This window comes from Micrasema longulum, unplaced genomic scaffold (genome assembly GCF_059751315.1).
Source record: "Micrasema longulum isolate JH-2025_06_02 unplaced genomic scaffold, ASM5975131v1 h1tg000244l, whole genome shotgun sequence".
Taxonomy (NCBI): domain Eukaryota; kingdom Metazoa; phylum Arthropoda; class Insecta; order Trichoptera; family Brachycentridae; genus Micrasema; species Micrasema longulum.
In genome coordinates, this window is record NW_028277449.1 from 194,104 (window position 1) to 221,838 (window position 27,735).

At 33.8% G+C, this 27,735-nt stretch overlaps 1 protein-coding gene and 1 long non-coding RNA gene across 4 annotated transcripts; one reads left to right on the forward strand and one right to left on the reverse strand.

The window, feature by feature from the left end:
• Positions 1–1,236: 1,236 nt before the first annotated feature.
• On the reverse strand, positions 1,237–26,348 carry LOC148283357 (protein IMPACT-like). 3 transcript variants are annotated; one of them, XM_088223636.1, is made up of 6 exons: positions 26,084–26,348; positions 22,055–22,287; positions 20,278–20,398; positions 18,375–18,484; positions 14,885–15,067; positions 1,237–2,338 (listed from the first exon to the last, which is right to left on the reverse strand). In XM_088223636.1, the coding sequence occupies exons 1-6, from the start codon at positions 26,123–26,125 to the stop codon at positions 2,245–2,247; spliced, it is 783 nt and encodes a 260-aa protein (XP_088079762.1). In that variant the 5' UTR covers positions 26,126–26,348; the 3' UTR covers positions 1,237–2,244. The 3 variants fall into 3 exon arrangements, 2 of the variants coding, with proteins under 2 accessions (XP_088079762.1, XP_088079763.1); XR_015821873.1 differs by having other exon boundaries at positions 2,150–2,338; positions 14,885–15,062; positions 26,084–26,271; XM_088223637.1 differs by lacking the exons at positions 18,375–18,484; positions 20,278–20,398 and having other exon boundaries at positions 2,150–2,338; positions 26,084–26,346.
• Positions 3,838–11,776, forward strand: LOC148283358 (uncharacterized). Its single transcript, XR_015821867.1, has 5 exons — positions 3,838–4,013; positions 5,715–5,788; positions 6,620–6,825; positions 8,438–8,574; positions 11,303–11,776. It is a non-coding gene; the product is annotated as an uncharacterized LOC148283358 (long non-coding RNA).
• Positions 26,349–27,735: the final 1,387 nt, after the last annotated feature.

Sequence of the window (27,735 nt, forward strand, 5' to 3'; positions counted from 1 at the left end):
TACATGCGCGCGTACGAAATCAGAAGCTATTGCAGTAAATGTTTTGGCGCGTACAGCGATGAAAGAATTAAAAGATGATCTTGATACGGCGAATTGTATTACAATTTTGACTGACGCTTCAAACCATGGTAGTAAGAAAATATACCCTATTGTAGTGCGCTTTTTTCTACCTTACGTAGGTGTACAAGTGAAAATTTTAGACCTACAAGAACAGTTAGGTGAGACTTCAGATATTATTGTCAATTATTTAAACCAAGTGTTGACAGATTACAATTTAACAGAAAAAGTCGTGGCATTTTGTGGGGACAATGCCAACGTCAATTTCGGGGGCGCAGCTAGGCGAGGAACTAACAATGTCTTGACAAAATTACAAACATTTATGAAAAAGCCATTAATAGGTATTGGATGTGGAGCCCATGTAATTCATAATGCTGTAAAATCTGCTGCAGATGGGCTACCCTTAGATTATGAAAGTATAATTGTGAAGATATATTCATTTTTTTATATTTACACGATTCGAGTTGAAGCTCTAAAGGAGTTTTGCGCCGAAACTGAAACGGAATATCAACAAATGCTCGGCTATAGCAAAACCAGATGGCTTGCTCTTATGCCTGCATTAGAAAGGGTTTTAAAAATGTATCAGCCATTAAAAAACTACTTTTGGAGTATTGAAAAATGTCCCATTTTACTAAAAAACTTTTTTGAAGATCCCACATCAGAATTGTGGCTTTATTTTTTACACGCTCAGTCAGCAAGTTTTCATCAAGCTGTATTGAAACTTGAAGGTCAGACTGTATCAGCAATTGAAGCTGCAAAAGAAATCAATCAACTAAAAGATAATTTCACTCAGAAACAGACCAATCAGTTTCTCCCATTTTCAGTCCGTCAATTTATGGTGAAATTGAAAGATAATGGTACTGGTATCAATGAAGAGTTTGTGAAAAGGACGGCTACAGAATTTTATAAAACAAGCCGTGAATATCTGGAGCAGTGGACTTGCTTTCTAACCAAATAAAATGGAGATATTTTTTTGGGCCGATTTAAAAAACGTCCCCGCATGGGAAGACATTCAAAAAGCTCTGGATGTCCTAATTGAAAAGGAATATATTGATAGTAATAAAGATACAGAAGTTTTTGACGAATTTTCATTAATTTCTAACTACATTACATCGCAAAAGGTAACAGAATGAAATAATCAAAATGTTTCCACGGAAACTCGTTGGGTGGAAGTATTCAAACATTTTCACGCCAACAATCTGCAGCATGAAAATTTTTCTGTTTTAATTGAATATATTTTATGTTTGCCTGCTACAAATGCTCCAGTAGAAAGAGTATTTTCTATGATGAACAAATTATGGACATCTGAGAAAACTCAGTTACAAATTCCAGTTTTAAAGGCGATGTTGATTACCAAGGTCAATATACCTTTAAAAAGTTTTTTTTTTTCAATGACTACCTATGGTTATTTGACTTAAATAAACCAATGTCCCGTTTTGAGTCAAAAAATAAATGGTCACGTTATGCATGACTCGTCTATTTGTAACATTCATGGAGGATAGAAAAAATGTGTTTTAGTGGGTAACTCACAAATGCTGATTTTGAAGTTACCTATTTGTAGTATTGAGGAACTTCAGTCCTACAGAAAATTAGATACAAAAAATACTTTCTTACGTGCGGTAAAAATTGTACTGCAAATTTTCTTGAAAATGTACAAAAAAATATTTAAAAAAAAACGAATAACTTCGAACGACACCACAAGTCTATATGAATCAACCGACGATAAGAGAATTGTGGAAGATTTCCAGTTTACTTACCGTCAATGGACCAATCAGCAGAGCTAACTAAGAAGCGGAAGAGAACTTGAGCGCCGAAAGTCAACGACTTTAAGAAGTAGTTCGTTTTAAAAGTGAATAAATGTATGGAGGAAACCATGAACTAAAATGTCGACTAATGTTTTCTCGTTACATCGAAATCTCCCTATTTCCGTGATCTTTATAACCAAGTTCGACTGTAGTTCATTTTTATTAATTTTTTCATAAATTTTCGAGAAACTTTTGCATACAATTAAATGCTCTTATTTTTACAGCATGCAAAAAAACATGTTTTATATCCAATTTCCTGTTGCATTAAGCATTAATGAACAAGATAATTTTTAAACTACGTTACTATTGCAATTATGTTATTTTTCTTTTTGAAGCTATGCAATATAAATAAAATAAATTAAAAACTAAGTATAAAGTAATGTTATCTGGGTATGAGTTTTGCTAGAACAATAGTTTGTCTGGCAGCGTTATTAATATGACGAAACCGGTCAGCGTGCAGTTGAATTCCGCCATACCTGCAAAAGAAAAAATAAATAAATTAAATCAGAAAATACAAAATACCCCACCAAATACCTCATATTTGTTATGTACAACTGTATAAAAGATATCAAATTAATATATGGATATTCTATTTATTTAACATCCTGTGCATAAATATTTGTACATTGAAGGGTTTATTGGCAAATCTGAAAATCTGAGAAATCTGAATCCCAAATCTGAGACGGATTGTGGTCCCGTGAGCAGTGTCGGAGACTCAGTATCAGAACCCCGCTGTACCACAACTTGTTTCCCATTTTCTAACACGGTAATTTATGACTAAAACAAAATGGCCCCAATATTAAAATACTCGAGTAAATCGTAAGAATGAAAGTATTTAAAAAACAGAAAAATTTATCTATGGACAACTGTTTAAAAGATATTAAGTTAATATACCGGTATTGTATTTATTTAACATCCTGTGCGTAAATATTTGTACATTGGAGGGTTTATTGGCAAATCTGAGACGAATTGTGGTCCCGTGAGCAGTGTCGGAGACTCAGTATCAGAACCCCGCTGTAGCACAACTTGTTTCCCATTTTCTAACACGGTAATTTATGACTAAAACAAAATGGCCCCAATATTAAAATACTCGAGTAAATCGTAAGAATGAAAGTATTTAAAAAACAGAAAAAGTTATCTATGGACAACTGTCTAAAAGATATCAAATTGATATACCGGTATTGTATTTATTTAACATCCTGTGCGTAAATACTTGTACATTGGAGGGGAAAACCGGAGATTCGGCGAGCCCCTAAATCGGATAGCCTGATATTCTTCAATAATTAACAGTTTTTCTAAGTTTCTCTACTTACTTTTTATTTGTATCTGCTTTTACTTATCAACTGGCAAAGCGGTTATGGGCGGTAACCCACGAAAGTAAAATTTTACAAGATGACCAAAAACCAGCTTGCCCACCACATACCGCACATTGCATCCGAGGTCATAAGTCTCCTTGGCAGTGCCCACATAAACGTAATCAAGCAACCATTTGTTTTTTTAAATATTTTTTTTTTTTTTTTTTTTCGTTCTAAAAATGTATTTTAATGAGCCAATATGTCTTCCTGCTCATACTGATCATCGTGGTTTAAAGAACACCCTGTATGTAACGTTATAGCAAACATAAATCTTGTAAAACAAAACCAATCCCAACTTATGTTAACACCTTCAGTGGTAATTTTAGTTGGTTAAAATCGTAAGTAACATATTAATAGAACAGTTTTTAGGTTACGTCGTATTGCAGTATCACTGACAAAACGCTACTTTTTTTTGTTTTTATTTGATGTAAATGGTAAATTAATTTAAATTAATAAATTGAACAAAATAAAATGAATTATGATGTGTGTATAAAGATCCTAAGTTCAACTTTTTGTACCTAGACTCACAAATATTTACATGAAGCCACGGACCATAATACGAGCAATATTTGTTTCCTTATATTAATTAATACAAAGCATCTCTATATTCAAATGTATTTCAGCATATTGAAAACAGTTTTTTGTTGAATTTTTAATGAGTATGTACACGTTGATAAAAATATTTTTCGCAACAAACTTTAGACTCAGTATAATTTCATTGTTTCATCTAGTGAGCAGATTAACGTTTTAGTGTTTTCATTCATTTTTTCAATCAACATTTTGAGTTTATCCAAATGTATGTAGACGAAGTTTTTAAGATTAACATAACTACACTTACGGAGAAATGGAGTCAATGTTAAAAATCTCGAGTCAACAAAAACGTAGAAATAACATTGACTCCATTTTTATGTTTAATTTGCTGAATGGCTTAATTGATGTACCATCGTTGATGGAACAAGTGGCATTCGATGTTCCGATCTGCCGGTTGCGAAATAATAATGCGCTGTTCCTCGATCAACACAGCAGAAACTATGGCTTGCATGCACCAATGTCCCGATTGTGTCGTATTGTAAACTCGAGACAAGATCTGGAACTTTTTTGGTGTAAGTCTTTATAGATTTAAAAATTCACTAAGACAGACCGGATCTTGTCTTGAGGTAGTATTTTTTTTTTTTTGTCCTTGCTTTAATTTTATTTAGTTGTATTTTATTTTATTAGTGCCTGTATTTATTATAAGACATAGTATTTACCATCGTTAGAATGGACTGCATAAGTCCGTCAAATAAATAATATTGCAACAGAGATGCGGAACATTTTAGAGAAGGAAACATGGGAGTCTTAGCATTTACAGGGTTTACGACACGTCATTTATTTAATGAATGTTCTATTAATGTACAAGTTGTATTAACATAAGTCGTGTCCGTTTCTTTCCAAATTTAAAAATGAGCATCAAAAGTTTAAAAAAATGGTAAAGGTTATACGTCATTCGAAAGAAATTTTTCTGTTCTACAAGGTATCGTGTTTTCTTTTACGATACACATATTATTTTATTTGATTACAAGCCTTTTAAATGGAATGTCAGGAAAATGAAAGTGAGCATTTCGACACCTCTTTCAGTTCGCATTCAATCGAGGGAATAAAGCTGCCAAAGATGCTCGCAATATTTGCGCGGTGTATGGTGTAGACGCTATGAATAATTGACTAATTTGTTGTAAAATAATGAAGGAGAATACATTATTTACTAATTTGATGTATTTTTTTTGTTGCATTCTCTGTTTTCTTCATTTGGAAAAAACTAACACAACTTATACGTGAACACCCAATATTTTAGATTTTTCATCCACCACGCATCAACAGATGAAAGCATTGAAGAAATATGGATGCTTAAACATAGGCAGAATGATGGATGTAACACAGTGAATAAAGTGGCCACAGAGCCAGTGGTAAATGCCTGACTTCCATATTCCTTCTCTAAAATATCCTCCATCTCTGTTGTACTACTACTGCTACTACTACCATCATGCCATTTCTCCGTAGGAGTAGGCAGAGAGAATAGACCGCCATACATGTCTATCCTGGCATACATTCCTAGCTTCTTCCACATTCATACATCTGGTCATACATGCCCTTCGGTTCTGCCTGCTTTTGACATGACCAGACCTAAGATTTTAGTCTAACTGATCATGCCACGTCTTCCTTGGCCGGCCTCGTCTTACGTTACCATTAATTTTCGCCATATATACTTGTTCTACCATTCTTTCATTCTACATGACCAAACCATCTCAGAAACCCTTTCTTAATCTTATTAATTATACTTGACTCTCGCCTGATTTCATCATTTGTAACCCTGTCATACATTGATTTCCCACACATTCGTCGAAGAGATCGCATTTCAAGCACGTTCACTCGGCTTTCATCCTTCCTCTGCCAGTTCCATATTTCACTTCCATACATAAGTAATGGGACTAAAATTTCGTTGTACACTGCCTTTTTTCAGATTTAAGGAAACATAAGGCAAAAAAATGAGTACCGATTTAAAAGATAATAATAATGAAATGGATAGCGAAAATGGTAAGACCAAAAAATTTTTAATGAAATATTTATTTTAAAGGGTGTTTTTATTCTGGAATATTCCATAGTCCCTAGACTGTCACTTGCAGCCATCGCTAGCTTTAAAAAATCATATTTTAATCCGGGGATAGTTCTGGATATTGAGTCTAGATTAAGGTAAAACGGTAAAACAGAACTTAGATATAATTAATAATCGATTAAACTTAAGTCATAGTCCCATTTTTAATATTTTTCCTATAAAATCGAACTCTACCCTGAACGCAATTACCCCCTTCCCTTCCCTTCCCCCACCTTAAACACAATTAACCCCTCCCTCATCCTTATCGACACCCACTAATTTGTTCACTGTTTCTTTTATGTATGTTTAGTTATAAAAATACCCTGAAGAAGGTAACAGTTGGTTACTGAAACTAGTTGGTAAAAATAAAGTGAGTGTATCAAAAAACAAAGTATAAGTTTTATTTTTCCAAATTTAATTCAAAATGATACACAAAGTTATTGCAGAAAATATTAAAAATATAAACGTATTTGTTTATAAATTACCTTAAATCAAAACTATTACTCAATGGGAAAAAGGAAAAAAGAGGAAAGAGGAAAAAGGAAAGGAGGAGAGATTAAGGAAGAGAAAGGAGATGTTTCTTCAGACGTGATTTGAACAGAGATAATGTAGTAACATCTTTGATGGTGGATGGGAAATGATTCCACAGTCGAGCCGCATGGACACTATATGAGTTAGAGAAGAAAAAGGAATTGTGGATGGGTATTAAGAGAGTGCCTTGAGAATTAGAACTACGATGTACTGCATCTAATCATGCCAATATTTATTTTCAGGGGGTGTCAAGAAGAATCTATTATTAAGTTACAATGTATTTCAATTACTCGGCTTTATTTATGCATCATCAGTGATGGCTAGGAGGTACTCTACCCTAGGGGAAGATTCCATTGAGGGAACATACAATGAAGTAGGATGTACTATGCAATTCTTACTGATGACACAGGCGTTTGAGGTTGTTTTTCAAGTCTATGGGATCACAAAGGTCAGAAAAGAGAATAAGAAAGTCTAGTGCTAGCTAAAAACGAATCTTTAAAACGTTTTAAGGAGGTTAAAATTTTTCAGCTGTTATTTTGAAACAGTTATTCTCTAGAAACAGTTTCACAGCAAAACCGTGTTTCTGAAATAATAGTTTATAGATATATGTCTCATATTTATTTATTTAACACTTTATATACATATACAATTTATGTACATATAAGAGTGGGCATGTTTTTTCTTCCTACCTACCCAAACCATTCAGTTTGAGAAAATTACAAGTACAAGGACATATTCTAGATAATTATGCAGTCTTATAGTTTAGAAATTAACTAAAAAATTTACACTATGCTATGAAGAGAGGAGAAAAGAGGTGGTGGGAAGGAAAGAAAAAGGAGAAAGGAACAACCAAACATTTAGATAGTGACATTTCAATCTCGATTTAAATGTAAAAAATAAAGGGGCGCCTCTAACATTAGTGGGTAGATTATTCCACAATCGAACAACTACTACTGTGAAAGAGAAGGCAAGAAAATTAGAGCGGTGAAGGGGTATCGAAAGGGTTCTCTCGTTACTAGAGCGAAGAGATAATCCACGTTGTGATAGAGGTTGGAAAAGCTCTCTCAGATAAACAAGCGAAGTGGGATCATAGTCTCTAATAATATAATAATATCACGACAATTTTTTTGTTGCAGAAACAGTTTATTTTTGTGAAACTGTTTCAGCAACTGGTGTTATTTTTTTTTCCGTTTTTTCTGCTTCTTTATTACATTCCTATCGCTTACTAAGAATTTGATATATCCGAATAAATTGTATGGTTGTGGTAGCATAATTTTGAGTGACAGCTTCTTCCCTATTTTATTGCTTTGAACAACAAAAAGTTAATTGTGAGGCCCAAAGAGGCGATATCTATCCAAAATTCTAATCAACTGAAGCCCGTAGGGTCGATTAACTGAGGCCTGTAGGGCCGATGAAACAAAGCCCGGAGGGAAGACAAAAAGAGACCCGATCAAACGAGGCCAAGTTCGTAGCAACTAACAGTCAGCGTTATCCAACTGTTTCCCTGTAGCAATAGACTATTTAATTGTAGTAAGCTTATTTTATAACATAGATATTATATTTTTAACTAAAATCATCATCATACTATTCCACCCGTTATTGCGTAGGGTACTGTTGGTTCTCCAAACGCGCCAATCACTACACTACAAGTGGGCAAATTTCCATTCAATTTTAATGATTTTTTATTTATTTAATTAATAGGAAAGAGACAAATTAATTCATGGCTGTCTGACCTTTTAAAAATAAAAATATAACACTTATATTACTAATTATTGGCGGCCTCCGCTGTGTAGTGGTTAAGACACATGACTCACACAAGGAAGGTTTTAGGTTCGATTCCCAGTGAGACCCCAAAAGTTAAATGTGATTTTTCTCAAGCCTAGGTATACTGAGCTGTAATTCACCACTGTAATTAGCCTCAAAGGCTGTTGTGGTGCAAAAAACTTTTTAACTATATAACTTCTTTTTTTTCATTATTTAAAGCTTCTAATTGTTAATTTTACATATTTTGGGTTCAAGACATTTTTCCGCTGCAACTGATCTATAATTTTTATTTACAGGGCAAAATTTATCCACAATTTATGCAAACAACTGCCAAAGCTTTAATATTTTTGGCAATTGAAGTTGATTCAAAATTACGCAGATTTGAAAACATTTTCTACATATTTATCCTATGGATTGCAGCAGATCTAGTGAGGTAAACAACATAGTTCTTGAAATTTTAAATTCAAATTCAATAAAATACCCAGATCGCTTTCTGTGGAAACATCGGTAATTTTAAAGTGATTCATCGTATAATGAAATAAAACGGAATACTTCAACAATGTTTTGAGTATGTCCAAATGTTTGCAGACAGGCTAGATTTCCTCCCTAGGGAGATCGAAATTTGTTGCAACAGAGAGGGAAACATTTTTAAGAATGGAATATGGAAGTCTGGACATTTACAGGGCTTATGTTCTGTCATTGGCTGGTTGAAGTGGCCACTTTACACACTGTGTAACATTCACCATTCTGCCTTTGTTTAAATCATTCACATTTCCTCAACTCTTCCATCTATTGACTTTTGTGAAGTAAAAGAGCTGAAGTATCTCATTATGCGTATATAGGTCTCTGGATAAGCCCAACCCCGGCCTATCTTTCTTAAAAATCGATGTTGAACTGATTCAACATTCTTGATGTGAACATCATAATATGGAGACCAGATAACAGCGGAATACTCTAGGTGCGGGCGAACTAGGGAACAGAAGAGAGTTTTAAGGGTATTGATATTTTTTAAGTCAGTTGTGCTTCTGTTAATGTCAATTTAAGGAGATTTAAGGATTTATTGATAACATGTTCAATATGAATTGTATAAAAAAGTTTACTGTCAAGTTTTGCTGGTACAGTAAAACTCCTGTTTTACGTTTTTCAAGGGTGCAACAAAAAAAAGTGTAAAACTTTAAAGTGAGCAAATGAAAAATGTGCGGGAAAAAATTAATTTTATTAAAATATAATTATTGTACTTATATATACTTTATACTGCAGAAAAATTGTAAGAACTGTCATGATTGGGGATTATTCATATTTACCAATGATTTAATAAAAAATATTTTGTATTTTTTCAAGCAATACTACGATATGTTATTTTTTATTGAATTTATAAAAAAACATGTTTAAATAATTTTATCTGGGTACTTAACCTTTAAAACACGAAAATAAAAATTTGAATTTGCATAAAATGCATAAAACGAATTTTTTTCTAGATATTGGGAGAATTTATTTATATGGTATCACTTTTTTTAGTATGGCACCACAAAATTACAACTGTCATTTACATCGCGGCAATTTCACACTTTTATGATAACTGTTTAAACTATCTCCTTTTCACATTATGTACATATTATCAAATAATATTTCAACAATATTTTGAGTTTGTCCAAATTTTTGTAGACAAGGACTGGATTCAACTCCCTGGGGAGCTGTTTATATTAACATATTACAACAGAGATGAAGAACATTTAAGAGAAGGTAATATAGAAGTCTAGGCATCTACAGGGCTTATGACCTGTCAATGGCTGGTTTAAGTGGCTCCCCAGGGAGTTGAATCCAATCCTTGTCTACAAAAATTTGGACAAACTCAAAATATTGTTGATAAATTACCTGGTCCATGAAGAAGTATAGAAATTGAAAAAATAATCTTTTCAGGCGTTGCCTAGTATGTAGGTGAAATAATTCAATTAAATGAATCTCACCCGCATAAATAAAGGTTTCAGCTCTTTAACTTCACAAACATCAACAAATGAAAGAATTGAAGGAATATAGATGTTCAAATATAATCAGAATGGTGAATGTTACACAGTGTGTAAAGTGGCCACTTAAACCAGCCATTGACAGGTCATAAGCCCTGTAGATGCCTAGACTTCTATATTACCTTTTCTTAAATGTTCTTCATCTCTGTTGTAATATGTTAAAATAATATTTCTATTGCCAATTTTTTAAACATTTTGCATCGTAATTTATCGATGTAAAGACTTATCTTCCTAAACATCCGTCAACTGCATGTCACCATTTAGTAAAATGTCAAAATTAGACACTTAAGCAAAATGGTCAATTACACTGCACCCACTTTGAATTTAGTTTGAGACAATAATTTACACATTTTTTTATTTACCTCGATTTTACTCTCCGTTCACGCGGCGGCGCGCGGCTCGTCTTTTGACAGATCGAATGAGTTATGTAAAAATTTCGACGTAACACCGAGGTTATGAAAAACGTTGATTGGGAGGAATATTGAATGAGAATGTATGGAAAAAAATGGGACCTAAATATTTCGGTGTAAAAAGCGGGAAAATGTAAAAACTAGACAACAACAACAACAACAAACCATCACGCCGTTTAGATAGAACGTCATAACACTCTATCTTGGCATACAGACCTCGCTTCCTCTACATTCATACATCTTTTCATGCACGCACGCCGATTATTCCTACTTTTGACATGTCCAACTTCAAGTATTTGATGGCCTCGATCGTGCCACGTCTTTCTCGGTCTTCCTCGTTTTCTGCATCCATCAACATTCGCATCGTAGATCCCTTTAGCCGTTCTTTCGCTGTCCATTTGCTCTGCATGTCCAAACCAACGCAGCACCCCTTTCTCGATTCTGTCAATAATGCATGTCTCAGCCTTACACACTTCGCGGATCTCGACATCTGCGCGCCTATCATACATCGTTTTAGCACACATTCGCCTGAGGGATCGCATTTCGACAGCATTCAACCTACTTTCATCGTTATTTTTCCAATTCCATACTTCGCTCCCATACATAAGAGTTGGAACTAGAGCTCCGTTGTGAACTGCTAGTTTAGCCTCCTGCAATAAACTAGGTTTTACTGTATTCTGAAATTCCACTAGTAAATAAAATATAAAATGAAGTAACTTATTTCCAGGTATTCATACAATATAGCTCGACTGAGCAACAGGAATTCCAGTTTCTTGACTTGGATTCGTTACACAAGTTGGATCATTCTCATGCCTGCATCGGTTTACTACGAAAACAATGTCTTCGAGGAGACAATTGTGTATCACCCGAGAAATAGCGTGCTCCACTTCGCTATGCCCAATAAATGGAATTTCACATTTGACTCAGCGTTGGCCTTCAAACTGTATTACGCACTAATATTGTTGCCAGGAATACTAGCGATGGCATACCACATGATTGAAACAAGAAAAATCAAAATCAAAAGGCTTTAATTTAATGAAAAGATAACAATCTGATTGAACCATAGTTAAATTAAAAATAAAGACATGTGAACAAAAAAATTGACCCTGATTTTATTTATTTAATGCACAAAATACACAATTTTACATAGACACAATTATATGTTTATTTATGTCCCGACTTGTTAGAAAATTCCGTGTTAAGTCGGGACTCTTCGATATATAAATCAAAAATCAAAAATATTTATTTACATATTAAAACAATATACAGGTAATCAAAAAAAATATGCATAGTAATCAAAAAAAATATGCAAAATATACTTTTTGTTGTTTTCATTGTGTGTTTTGTAATATAAATAATATAGATGTATATAAATACCTTTTTTTAAAAACTGTCTGAATATTTGTTAATTATGTTTGTTTTTTAAGTGAGTCTTCTTTGTTTATTCTCAAATGTAATTAAAAAAAACTAAATTGTTAAGTGTCCTCGGCACGGGAAACCCCAGTGAGGTCACATTATTTTTATTATTAATTACAGTTTGTAAGCGAAAAATATGAATAAATAAATTAAAAAAAAAAAAAAATACAAAATAGTAATAGAAAAATAAAATTTATAATACATGTCGAAAATGGAATCAAAAGTTATATAATAATACGTATGACAGTGATGACATACACATATACGATATACGTATATGGATAATAATGAAAACAGCAGCGATGTTATGCATTCATTCCCGAAGCAATCTCATACAGTGGTCTCTACCCCTCGATACAATCCAGTTATGGATCTTCATCTTAAATATAGACGTTATTAAATTTACACTGCCGTTCTTACGAAGAATGCAGTATCTACCGTACATTCACGAAGACTGGACCGCTGAGCACGTGCAAACCACGAGCCCACTGCGTGATATCGCATGATGTGCCCATTTTACACCACGGCATGATAAAATACAATACGGTGGATCGATATTCATTGTTTTACAATTATTTACTTATACAATGCCTGGCAAACGCAATAACCAGTACACCATGAGACCGACTAATCTCCAGTCGCTTTTCTTTTGCAGGATTTTTACCTGAGAGTACTCGCTAAATTCAAATAATGCTTATGATAAAATTATCATTAAAATCTTGTTTGTTTAATTTAACTTTGAACCGGGTTGTGGTCCCGTGGCTAGTGCTGCGGACTCACAGATCAGAGATCCGAGTTATTTACAACTTGTTGAAAATGGTCACCAAAATTGATATATTTAGGTAAATTAAAATAACGCTAATATTTATTTTTTTAAATAATATATTAACCAATTATTAATTTTGGTTGAATTTTTATTTAAGTAAAAAAAAAACAAAAAATATAAATATTATCAAATTTAAATAAGTACTAACGAATCTAATAAATGTCAATTAACTATAATTTTACCATGCCGTATAGATTAAGATGATATGTGCGAAATAGGCTATTCTCCATCGGGTATCGGGTATCATGCGGCTGATTTGTTTATTTGGAAATTCTTGTAATAATGAACAGACTTTAGCATTTTTGACAACATTTTATTAAATACAGATTTAGAATAAAGGGAAGGATCTTTATTTTTGTCTTACTCGCGTATCAATACTCCTTCAGAAACCACGAAATCCACCGCGGGGACTAGATTTTCAGTTTATCTGTAATATACTTTTATTTAAGTTTAATTTATCTTTAAAATTTAAACATCAATCTTATATGAAAACTAAATTAATCTCTCAGTTTTTTCCTTTCTTTTGATACATGGCATACAGTGGTGACATGCATAGTATTGAAACTACAACAAAAACAATATTATTTTCAAACATATCTAACTGAGATACTACACTCTTCATACGGAGGGCAGAACATTACTCCTTCGAACAGTTTATTGTACTGTAGGTTTCATATTTCATAGTCGATGACACACACTTGAAGTCGACAAATGACTGACGATACAGTGTCATAATTTTCTATCGAATCCAATACATACGTATAATGCAAATCTTACAGTATTGCACGTTTAACCGGGAGCATTGTTCTGCAGTACATTCACATCGTCCCTACCATGAAGAAATGAACTACAAAGGAACGTCGTCTATAAAGAGACCACAGGACGCAACGCCAGTCAGTCAGCCCAACATGTTCAGTTCACTTCAGTCTAGCTCGACGAAGTCACTCAGTTACAGCATGTAGTTCAAGTGCAGTGTCTTCAGCCCAGCGTCGCCGCTACGCTCGCGCTACACAAGCAAGTGCTGTATCTTATTTGCCATGTAATAAATACGCATCAAACAGCAACCTCGTGTCTTCTCTTTCAATCTCTAACTGGGGTAGGAACTTCAACCAACAGCCAAAAACTTAAATCCTACAGTACGTAGAGTCTTCTGTTAAATCAATTATGGGATAATTTTATTTATAAAATGTTATTTTTTAAATACTGTAGTTTTGAATTACTCTCAATTCTCTGTAATTTCCCATTGTGAATTATATTATACGCCAGAACCTCTTTTTACACTGTGGATATGAGGGTATTAAAAGTAAACTTAGAAATCTCCATTCAAGGAGTCAATATTTGCAAAAAACTTAGAAAAAAGAATATGATATTTCCAATTATAATTACTCTTCACCAACTCAATGGAGAATGCTAAGTTTGCAATGTTAAGTAGTATAATTGAAATCTGTTTTTGCAAGATTTAGAGACGGTTTTGAATTACGCTTTTATTTAGGAAGGTAGGTTTTTATGTATAATTTATTTTGACATCAAAAACTAATTTTCTGTTTTTGGTGGAGATTTCTAAGTTTGCTTATAATACCCCTCAAATGTTCCAAGCAGTAGAATTGTTTACTATTTATTGAACCCTAATTTTACTAGTCGAATTATTGTCGGCCTCGTGGTGTAGTGGTCAGTGCGTTTGCCTACCATGCAAGAGGTCTCAGGCTCGATTTACGACATGGTTGACATGAAATATTTATTTTAAAAGGTGTTTTTACCAAGCGTAAGACTGATCACCTTACCTTGATGTAACGAAAAAGGGATCAAGATACAATGCGATTGGTGTACCAATGCAGTACCATGCACCATTAGGTGCGGAAAGGGAATGATGATGATAATGAATTTTATTTTTCAAATATGACATGAGTTGATTTTAGCGCCCTTGAGGTGATTTACACAAAAATGGCACTATATAAATTATCTCAGAATAACGAATAAAAGATATCTGCCGGATAGTTGATGCCTAATGTCATTGGCAAATATACATATTTTTAAAAACTACTAAACTTCATCATTGGAATACATTACCATCTGGTAACCACGACGCATACATTGTCCAAGTTCAGTATGTCGATGAGCTTCAGTAGCCTTCCCCCGGCTGCCTTCTCCCCGTCATCGTCACAGTCCTGATGATGACCGCACCTCCAGGCCAGGATGTTGTGGGTAGCAGTGGCGATCTTCTTCTCGCTCTTCAGGCTCCTGAGCACTGCCCTGCAACACATTTGGATAGTTTGGAGAAAAGAAGAAATGCACACTTGCTCATGTGTTTTTTCAGATTAATGTGTGGTATTACGATCAACATAGGTGTAATGGAGAGTATTTTTCTTTATGTTCCTAATGACTACCTTAGACATATGCAGCTAAAGCTGTTTTATCTTCCTGCTGGCAGAACCAACCTGCCGATGGTAATGCGAGTAGGAAGAGCGATGTCTTTACTCGACCGTATCTCTTCGGATATCGACATCTTTCATATAAGTGAAAAAAGGTCAGAGAGGATAGCATTATTTTTCTTTAATTGCTGGGTAGTTTTATTTTACCATCTTTGTATATTTAAATTTAAGTATAAATTTTTTCGTGTTATGTATGCCTTGAAACATTTTTGTAATGTACATAAACGTAAATATAATAAAGTATAATAAAGAAATGTAAGAAATTTGGCTAAAGGTAGACAGACATCCAGTGACAGTCATGGTACAAAATTTCTAGCTAGGCTACAATATCTTTATATATATATAATTTCTCTGTACGTGTGATGTCACTGAACTCCTTCTAAACGGCTTAACCAATTTACGTGCGGTTTTCAGAGAAATATAGATCTTTGCGCTGTGCGTGTTTGTAGATATTAAAATCTTCAATCGAATGTGTAAAAAAGAAGTAAAGAGCATAAATGTTTTATTAATGCATTGACAAAATAATGGAAAGATTTTGTTTTTTTTTTATTTCATTTATTTCTTTTTACTGGATTTTTGGTAATACTAAAATAATATTAAATTCAATACATTTTTAAAAATCATATTCCCACATAAGTACACCCCTCTGTTGATGAGAAGACCGGAGTTTGATGTTTGCAAAAAGAATGCCATATTTGAAAAAATATTTATTTTATGTTTTGGAACTCAACCATAAACAAGTACTTAGGTACCTACTTAAATCCAATATTTGAAACAATTTTCGGTTTTGGAATTCAAACAAGCACCTAGGTACCTACTTATCAATGAAAAGTCTTTTTCCAAGCTTATAGCAGGCAAGCCAACGTTCGGGCAGGACAACGTCTGTCGGGTCCGCTAGTAGTATATTTATTTCAATACTGCTAGACTTTAATAACCAATATTGATTACGTATAGTACATCACAATTTTTTTTTATAATGGTAATAAGAATAAGCGTTGATACATCTTTTTGAGTTTTTATAGAATTACAGAGTTATTAATTACCAGGTACATACGTACTCAATGCCAAAATGTACAGTAGCGACCAGCGACTAAAGGCGACTAACACAAGAGTAGATACTCATCTTACTTCATCATGGTTGATATGAAATATTATTTAAAAGGGTGTTTTTACACTAGAATATTTCATAGTTCCAGGACTGGCGCCTGAAGCGTAAGTCTGATCATCTTACCTTCATGTAACAAAAGTGATCAAGATACGCTGCAATTGGTGCACCAATTCAGTGCCCTATGCACCATTAGGTGCGGAAAGGGAATGATAAAGATGATGATTTTTTATTGTTATTTATTATGGCTTGACACAGGCATAGCCTAAAAAGACCTAATAAGTTCATTCAAATTGAAACAAGTGTAATTTTGAATGAATATTCAATTAAATTCTCCTGAACTAAAAACTAACATTTCTTAACTTTTAAATTAATTTTATTCTATTACTGGGTTATTTTAATGTGTACACTTGATTGATAACTTACATAGCCGTACATTACAATTTAAGTTACAGTGTTCCCTTATTTTCTATGTGAATTATATGTAAAAACTGTTGTTTTTTTCCCAAATAAATAAAATAATTAATATGGAAGTTAAGGCATAAGATAAACGGAAGTCAAGGCATGGGGAATAAAGGAGTCTAAGCAAAGGGAATATGGGAGTTTAGGCATAAGTAATATAACACAGAAAACGATACATAGGGAATATAGGAGTCAAAACAGCGAATATAAATATGGGAAATATGGAAGAGTCAATGAAAGGATATACCCTATCAAAATATGATGGAGATCTCTCAGACAAATTTGTGATAAAACAATGTATGATAGGTGCACATATGTCGTGATGCGTACAGCATGCGAAGCTAAGATAAACATTATTGACAAAATTAAGAAAGGGGTACCGCGTTAGTTTAGACATGGTAGAGCAAATTGACAGCGAAAGAAAGCTGAAAAAGATTTAGGATGCGAATGTTGGTTGATGTAGAAAACGAGGAAGACCGAGATAGACATGGCAAGCACAAATCCAACACACACTTGATGATGGATTTGTCAAAAGTCAGAATAAACGGCGTGAGTAGATGAGAAGATATATCGATGGTCCCTATTAATGTCGGTTCCGCAAAATGACTACTTTTGCGTAGAGCAGTTCAATGTTAGTTTTACCAACACTGTTGCTGTCACATGGACAAAGTTATTACTACCGACAATATTAGCCTAGAAACTGACTAAATAACATGATTTTCAATCAAATAAATTATTGTATACCAAGTAACTTTTTATTGTGATTACATTTATATAAATAAGTGAAAATTGATAAAAATGTATACCCGACATTGAAAATAGGGACCATCGATATGAATGTAAAGGTATGTATGCAAGGACAGAGTAATGTGATGTTTTATCTGCTATGCCTACCCCTGTGGAAAAATGGAATGAAGGCTTGTTTATTTAGGTACAACAAAAAACAATGTCTATGCACAGGGAATGCTCCGTGTCCAGGCGGATGAAGAACACATTTCTGTGAGTGAAATAGAACCAGAACCCTGGACGAGTCGTCTTGACCCGATGGCTCTCAAGTAGGTCCTGAATAAGGAAACCGAAAGAAGACAAGTCCGTCTAGTTGTGCAGTAGTTGGCACGTAGTTGCCTACCATTTTTGAGGTCCTTAGTTCGATTCCTGGAAGGGTGGACGTGAAATATTGATTTCAAAGGTTTTTTTAATTGCAACATTTCATTGTTTCTGTACTGGCACCTGAAGTGTGAGACTGATCACCTTACCTTCATGCAACCGATGATCAAACTACGCTGCATTTAGTTTACCAATGCAAGGCCCAATGCACCACTGGGTGCGGAAAGGGGAATAATGATGATGGATAAGGAATATGAGAGACTAAGCAAAACTTCCAAACATAAAGTGGAGACCTGTATAAAAGCGGCCCAGTGGCAGATCAAGTACGAGATGGAATAGATTGAACAGAAACTGAAGTAAGATGGCCAAAATCTGGAGCTGGTGAATAGTACGCCGGGAGGGGAACAAATCCCATCCTGGAATTAAATGTTGACAAAAATGTAATATTACTCACGCGACATCTTCAGGCGCTGTTATTTTGGCCACATGACCCTGAAACCGGCTCTTTCTATCCTCAATAACTTCCCCGTGGATTATTTTAGGACACGGAACACATTCTTCCGGCTAGAAGAAATCAAAACACCTTAATTTATTACGTACTGAAAGATTGCATAATGCAAAAATCTCATTTACGGAAAGAATACGTAAGCTTCGCAGTATTCAGATTGTTTCACAGAAAAGCTCCAAGATATCTTAGGGAACTTTGTGTTAGGGGAAATACAAATATGAGCGTATTAGAAGCAAACTTGAGATTCTCCATTGAAGGAGTTACTGAGATATTTGCGAAAAACTTTGAAAAAGAATTGTGAGATTTCTAATTATGCTTCACTAACTCAATGGAGAATGCTAAGTTTGCGGTGTCAAGTAGTATAATTGAAATCTGTTTTTGCAAGATTTAGAGACGGTTTTGAGTTATGCATAGTTTATTTTGGTATCAATAACTAATTTTCCGTTTCTGGTGGAGATTTCTAAGTTTGCTTCAAATACCCTCATATATTTAAATGTATACTATAATTCAATTATATCATAATGCATAAATAAATTAGTTTCCATAACAAATGGTTTAAACCAATTGAAAAATATAATAAAATCAAACAAAAAATGGCATGCACACTAAACCAGAAATTAATATAAAAATGATAAATGAAGCAAAACACAGGGTATAAAAACTCACAGAGGTACAAAAATAAATAGAAAGCTTTAAAATATTTCAAATAAAAAAAAAGTTCTTAATCATAAATTCAGATGTAATATGTGATATAAATGAAATATTTATATTAATTCTTAAGATATGAACTAAATTAAAAATAACAGCATCTACGAAGGGGTACCCGAAAAAAACTGAACTAATATTTAAAAAAATATATATATTATCATTATTATTTTTAAAAGATAACATTTAATACCCTCAAAAGTACTCTGCATTAGAGCTAATGTTCTTGTCCAATATTTTATTCCATCTTTGGAATCGTTTTCAATATTCGTTTCTGTGATACTTGACCAGCGCAAGTGTTTTTTTTTCTTAACCTCAGCAAGGTTGGTAAAACGTTATTCTTTCATATATTTTTTCATTAAAAGGAATAAAAAGAAGTCGCAGGGGGCTAGATCGGGTGAACTTCACTTCACTGAACTCGGTCACTCCAGATAGCTCCACAACTTCTTCGGTGGTCTGTCGTCGGTTTACCAGGATGATCTGACAAATTTTAATGACCTTTTTGTCGATTCGGGCCATCGAAGGACGTCCAGACCGAGATTGGTCACTAGTTGACATTTCACCTCTTTTAAAACGGAAAAACCACTGAAACACTCGAGTTTTCCTCATAGCATCATGTTTGTTGGCCGTTGTTGACATTTCAAGAATTTTTATGCCAGTTTTCATGATTTCTCGGCTGTGCGCTCGATCGTCCATGGAAAAAACGACGAGCACACAAAACAACCATCACAAAAATTCACACCAGCCAAACGGAACCTTCTCCAGCAACGACACTCAGGATTCTGGCTGATAAAAGGTGGTTCTACATGATTCTATTAGCAGAACCGCATACTACAAAAACTTCGCCCACAACAATATTAGTTCGGTTTTTTTTAGGTATCCTTCATATATTATAATTATCGTAATCAACTGTCACATCTGACCAGGACAAAAGTCTATTAGAGAATGAAAATCTATTAAGTATGTGCTTGTGATGTGCCTATCTAATTATAAATCATTGCATGTATTACAGTAGAACTGTCCCCGCCTTTCTGTGTACATCTATATATTATTATTCTAGAAATGATTGATTGCATCTGTCCTCTTGTGCTTAATAAATATAAGAAAATAAATATTTTTAATAAGTAAAATAAATATAATAGACCTCTTCCTGAACTTCTACAGTTGGTACAGCTTTAACGGGTGAAACAAATTTTGGGTAATTCTGTAATACTTCGCGAACTTTTTCAATCCACTGAAATATAACTGTCTCGCCAATATTTTCCCTAAAATAACAAAATGTATCATTGGCTCCGTTAGTATTAATTAAAACCAAAAATATTTTGAGTCCATAAACCCATAAAACTTTTTTTTTATTTTAAAATTATTTATGTAATTAAAAAAACTGTTATTTTATTTGCGACAAATAGATTAAAACAAATACAAAAAGGATCAAAGGAGGGCTGTATGATAAGTACCCATGTTAGAAGGGAAATGCATTAAAAAAAATATACATATACAATTTATTTTACATAAATGGGATAATTTGCCTATAACATAATAATAATGAACATACAAAATGAAAAAATATAATAAGTTTGCCTAGCTATAACAATAGTAAGCAAGTAATCACACAAGTAAATTAACAAAATGAGGAAGTTCAGTGGTTTTTAATTTTTTTTTTAACTCAAAAAAAATTTTTTTTACTTTTACATATTGTATATTTTATTATCAGCGACATGCCTTTTAAAGTTTTGTATTTTTAAATTACTGCGCGTGCGACGTCTCAAGATCTCTTCTACTTCTCGGTGAGTTCTGCTGATTGGTCAGTTGACTTACCATAAACCGGAAATATATAACAACTCTCTTATCATCGGTTGGTTCAGAAGAACTAGTGATTATTAAAATCATTTTTATTATTATTTTCATACAATTTCAAGAAACTTCGCAGTACAATTTAATGCTCTAATTTTTACGATGCATAAGATATATTTTTTACATCCAATTTCCCGTAGGGCTGAACTTCCTTAATAACGGATACGCAGAATGTTGCAAAAAAAATATAGATGGGATTTATTTTAACTGCTATTTATATATATTATTTAACTGCTAATATGTAAATATCTAATGAACCATTTATTTTAGGAGCACACCTTAGAAATTATTGAACATTAATTTTTAATTAACAATGGGTCTCAAAGTGATCATAAATGGACAAAGTTCATGAATCATGTATTATTATCTTATGTATGTGTGTTTATTCAAACGAATTAGTTTAATTTTAATAAAATTAAAATTTATAAAGACAGGAATTCACTCCAAAACAAACTTTGTTTTACAAATATATCTAGTTTGTACTTTTTTGTGGCTAATATGTACGCAATAACAGCGTACCTGAAATGATTAAAATTGAAACAAAAAATAATTAAACATTCAAAACTGAATACGATTAAAAATACCGCAGGACAGATAAATCAGATATATCATGAAAATATTTCGCAAATCTGATAACAGAAAGTATACTAAAATGTTTAGCAAAAACTTCATATCTCCAAATGTAGTTTTTGTACATAAGCTCTTATCGAGCCCATGTCTTCAATTGTTGCCGGAAGTTTCTCTGTGTATATTTAATTGGTAAATTATTGACTTATTTTAACTTAATACATCCTTTTGGTTTTGGTTCTGTACCATAAATTAGACTGCCGTTGTTGCTGCGAGACTAAATAAATACATTGATTCAAAAATGTGTGAGATACTATCCTGCCATTTATGGTCCGAAACCTTTGTATTTGTCGATAGTATTTTTGTTTCTCTATCCACTGCCATATCTAACTCACTTCAGACCGACAGGGGAGATTGCCGTCATTGTTTTAACACGCCTCATTTAAAAATACATTAATGGGTCAAACATTAGTTTTAAAATGTTTTGAATCGTTACTTACAAATAGACTTCATTCAGTGCTCTGTGTATGTCTTCCTTCTGCGATGTTGCCAATGTGGGAGCGGACATCTCAAAGGTAGGGGGAGATTCAGACGGATAATTCAGTGGCAAATGGAATGCCAGAGTTACATCGACACCAGCTTCGGAAAGATCAAATCTGAAGTCCTGCGAACCTTCCGTTATTGACTTCCATTCTGTTCCATAGATCGCGGTGAGAGCCTCGATCTCATCAGCCTTAAACATTCAAAAGATTTATTTATTTCACTTTTTACATAACATTTTTTAAAAATATGAATACCTCATGGGGCACAACCCGTGTCGAGGCATTCATTTACATGATTTAATATATTATACTTATGGTGTCTAAAAAATATATATAAAATACATATAAAATAATACATATTCATACTTAAATCCACACAGATATATATTTACATAAATAATAGTAAGAAACATATATGTGTTGTGAGAAAATGATTATGGAAACTATTTATTTTAAATATCCCAATCTTGAGCAAAAATGAAAATTATATATATATCAATTAAGTTATGAATCTCGAAGATACAGGGCAATCCAAATCCAAGATTTTGATATACTCAAAGTATAGTATTAATAATATCTAACGATTTGTCAAAAAAGATTTAAAACTAATTAAGGGCGCCTGTGTTGTGACTTCTCTTTTATGGTAACACTGGGTACACATATCAATGACAGCGTACATATGTACTACTTTTCGGGAGGGCTGATTAAAAACTCGCAAATTAACCTTTGCTTCTTATTTAAATTCAGGATTATGCTTGGTAAATTTCATGTGAATCATGACTTAAGAAAGTTATGTCTATAATCAGCTTTTTTTAATGTCTTCAATCGGCTGTCCTGACAACCCCACGTTTTCAACATACAATAGTTTATTTAGCTGCCATCGATATGTGGACTTCTGGTTTTAATTTTTTACAAACATAATTTTCTTTTTACACTGGAAATACTTTTGACCAACTCAGGTGTATTTATTTAGCTGCAAAAGCAGCGCATTGCATTCTTTTGGCAGATTTTGGTTATTGTTTCTATCAAAAATCCTCAAGAGTGAATGACTCAGAATGGCGTCCAGTTATGAAACTTTTTTCCATTTAATAACAAGGTTTTTTTAAAGAAATTGCATTGCTAAGTAGATAAACCTATGAAAGATAAATCATTATTAAATTGGCTTTCATAGCATATCTCTAAATATTTGTATAGTTGTTTATTTAATTAATAAATATAATAATTATATAATAAATAAATTTTTATTGATCTTAATTGAAAACGAGGAACTAGAATCCCAACCGTCCATGCGCTCTGTAGCTGCAAGACGTACTGGGATATTTATTAATTGTACAGCGCCCTTGAGGTGATTTTCACAAAAACGGCGCTATATAAATTATCCAACTATATATATATATATAAAAAAAACAAAACCACATTATATTATTAGTACAGCTCACATACTTAACTACTGTGCAGACATTAGGTCAAGTAACAAGCTACTGTCAGCACCCGGTGGCCCAACATCCACACAAATGCCAAATATAGGAGTATATGACATATATTCATCGAGACACTGTGTGGATACTAATACAAAACATGAAATGCAAAAACAATTATATATGAACAAGTCTACTGCTTTGGTGGGGTAACCATCTCAAGACAGTTCTGGACCCAAATCAAGTAGTTGCCATTTTTTTTTAAATAATTTAAATTGCTCAAGATTTTTATCTACTTTTGTGGCAAACGATATATTGTTATATATTCTTGGTCCAAGGTATATTTGACTCCTTTGACCAAATGATGTTGTCATTTTAAGTGCCATGTATTCATAGCTAGTATTGTAAATTTTATTTCCACCATGTTTATGAGTGCGAACAAGAAGTGCCTTAGCATACAGTTGCTTGACATTCAGAACACCTACTCGTTCAAACACCTCAGCTGTAGGTGTCCTGATAGGGACCCCGAGTAGAGCCTTGAGAACACACTTTTGTACAATTTCTAATGCTTGAATAGCATTTTTCCTGGCCCCGCCCCACGCAATAATACCATACTCAATTAGACTTTGACATAATGAGAAATACACTTTTTTCAATTACCAAGTTCATATCGATGGTAAAAGAATGAGTGAAATTTGCACGAGAGTCGAATCACTTTTTTGAAAAAATGAGAACATCTTTTTTTATTTTGAATAAATAAATCATTTTATTAACAAGAGATAACTATACAGATATGGACCATACCACCTGTGTACATCAGGCGAGACATGCATTCGACAGGAAATCCATTTTTTTTAAATCAAATAATGTGGACCTGAAACTACACAAGATCCTTGTCATGACCTATGTATGGAGTGTTTTAATGTACAGCTGCGAGACATGATGCCTATCCGAAAGAGACAAAAAGACTAGAAGCTTTCGAGATGTGGTCCAATAAAGGAATTCTTGAGGACTTTATCACAAATGACGAGGTCTTGGGTGGAATCAAAGTAGCGCTTAAGACCATTTCCTAAAGAGAAACTAGATGGATTGGTCTTATCCTGCGTTACGAAGGTCTCTCCTACATGAGGTAATAGAGTGAGTGTCCAGGGGGATAAACTACAGCGGGCGCCCTCACCAAGAACACCTCGAGGGTTCATTCAAAGATACGAGTCGCAGGTCATATGAAGAACTAAAGAAGGCCGCACGGAACAGACCGGATTGGTAAAGGAGATGCGGGGCTTCGCTGCGAACCAATCTAGAGAATTAAAACCAGAAGAAGATTTAATCAATCGAGATTTAATGCACATTTAATCTGCGTCTTTAAAATACTTCTACCAATATTTTGAGTTTGTCCAAATTTTTGTAGACAAGGACTGGATTCAACTCCCTGGGAAGCTGTTTATGGGCAGAATGGTGAATGTTACAGTGTGTAAAGTGGCCACTTAAACCAGCCAATGACAGGTCATTAGCCCTGTATCTATATGGCAACCGCCCGTCTTCGAAAGACGATGGTGATGTAAACTTAATTTGAAGACTGGGAAAAACAGCTTTTCTGGTGACTGTATAGTCCTCTACGGGACCAGCACAGTCGACCGCATTTCTCACACTTCCAGGTTGCGGGGGGGGCTCCAGTAGGTAGCTGCCTTCCTTGCAGTCTTTAAGCCTCAGACTTTCCAGCCAGAGGTCGTCATGTGCCGCTTTTCCCTCCTTTACGGCTCCTCTCCACACATCTCTATCCCTGGTGAGATCTTCCCAATGATCAGCGTCAATGCAAAAGTCTTCATGTCACGTTTATAGACATCTTTAAATCGCAATCGCTGACCACCGTGGGTTCTTTTAGCATCACAAAGCTCTCCATACCCTGTAGATGCCTAGACTTCTATATTACCTTCTCTAAAATGTTCTTCATCTCTGTTGTAATATGTTAATTTAAAATACTTAGTGGTTTATATGACTTTTATTTGGTCCCGACTATTCTCCAACAAATACCTCTTAATATTCCCTCATGTACTCATTGACATAGAAACCATTGACATACTGTGTATGATTACAGTTTTTTTTTTAATTTTCATAAAGTTGATAAATACTAATATTGATAAGTGCCATAACTCAAAATACGACTTATGCAAATAACTGCCTTTTTCCTCATGACGGCAGTACAGGTGTTTCTTCATCTGCACTGCAGAACGTACATCTAGATGTCTTAGAAAAGTTGATTATAGCAATTCAATTTGCAGTGCCCTGCAAGGGCTCTAGTTATAAACCTCGCATGGCTTCGGGTTAGTTTCATTAGGTTGAAAACAAAACCTTGCTAATACCATTTTACTAGCTCTTTTGTATGCACAGCAAATTATGTACAAATGCAGTGTATAATGCACCGTTAAAAGTGATAAGAAAATTATGACTATGAAGAATTGGTGGTTCATCCAAATGCGCTATAGAAGAAAATAGACAATAATTTATGTGGTTATTTAAACGTATTGATTGTACGTCAATCCATATTTTACAAATAAAATTATGTACAAACTTGTTTCGCAATATTATCATCCAACATTTTTGCACTATCCATGCTGATAACTTTACTATAACCTTAGATATAAGTATTTACTACAGTAAGTTTAGTGTTATCTTTCCAGAACTTTAAATCTTAAACACTTATTTGTTTCACAAACACGGCTTCTATTTAAAAACCTGTTCAAAAGTATATTATTGTGACATTACTAGTATTTTTAGTGCAAATGTCGAAGTTCCGCACTACGGCTAATACTGTCTGAATGACACTTTCCCACCATTTTCAAAAATTTCCGAGAACATGGTAAGCATAGACAAAATGAAACGTCTAACGTCATCCGTGTCGGCCGTGTCAACTCAGCTATTTTGGATAGTGTCCATAAATCGAACAACTCGTGATTGTGTCTCAAGAGTTTTTTTTTTGTTTTGCAAAATATGATTTGGTACAGACACAACATCCACTGAACACGAAACTATTACTGTTTTAGATTTTAATGAGTCTTTTTTTTTTCTTTCGCCCAATGTATGGCGTGTGATAGAATGAATTTTATACCTCTTGTGTGACAAGGGTTGGTTTTAGCACTACCAATGCCCTAGGCGGAATCTCTACGCCCCCCCCCTATCTTCCACCCCTTTAAATCCACACGAAAAAAGGCAAGGTTTATAATTAAATAATCATTTATTAAAAAATACTAATAAAATGTTACTTTTCTAACCTTTCTATTGTCGAACTCTTTTATTTAAATACTTAAGTTTATGTTTTCCGCAATTTCGTTTTCGATTGACAAAAATGCAAGGTTTGTCAATCTAGATTGAGATATTGTCGATCGTTGATAAGTTTTTATCAGTTAAAGCTTAGAAAAACTCATTTCCCCATTAGCAACCGTTAAAGGAAAGTAATCAATATTCGCAACGCTATCCATGCAAGTTACAATCTTTGATAAAATTCAAAACAATGACAGGATTAACCACATTCTGATCAAGCAAAAATTATTTTAGACTTATGAGTTCATCATACAACATACAACCATTTATATCGGATTTAGGATGCACTGTTAATTTCAATTTGAAATTATCACAGAGTTCAAGAAGGTCTGGTTTTTCTGGAATCTTTTTATATTAAACAGAGAAGACCAAGATATCGACAACTTATTTAACTTTTCAAATCTTCCACTGAGTGAAATTAAGGTAGTGTTCAAAAGGCTGTAGAAAAATTCAACTTCAAATTTCTTTTTTGGAAAAGTTATAGGCTCATCGTGGGCCACTAAAACGAGTTTGTCGATAGATTTACGAGTAAGTTGGACTGGCTCGATGAAAGAGAGTATAAAATGAGGCGCCTGCAGCGCTCCTCTATATCTGGCGCCCTGGGCGGTCACCCAACTGCGCCCTACCCTGACGCCGCTACTGTGTGTGGCTATGATATAATTCGAGCCTACAAAGGATACAAGATGCCAACATAACAACTGCTGATTTTTACAATAAAGAGTACGAGCATAAAACTTACAACAAGGTGGCAATTATCTTGTGTTCGGTTTATTCAAGAAAAAAAGGTTTTTTACGTGATCGGTTGAGGTGTTGTGTGTATTTCTTCCACAATGACCTTGGCGGTGACTAGAATGACCATAAAATGGTTTCATTTTTGGGTTTATTCTGAATGCATATATGTTT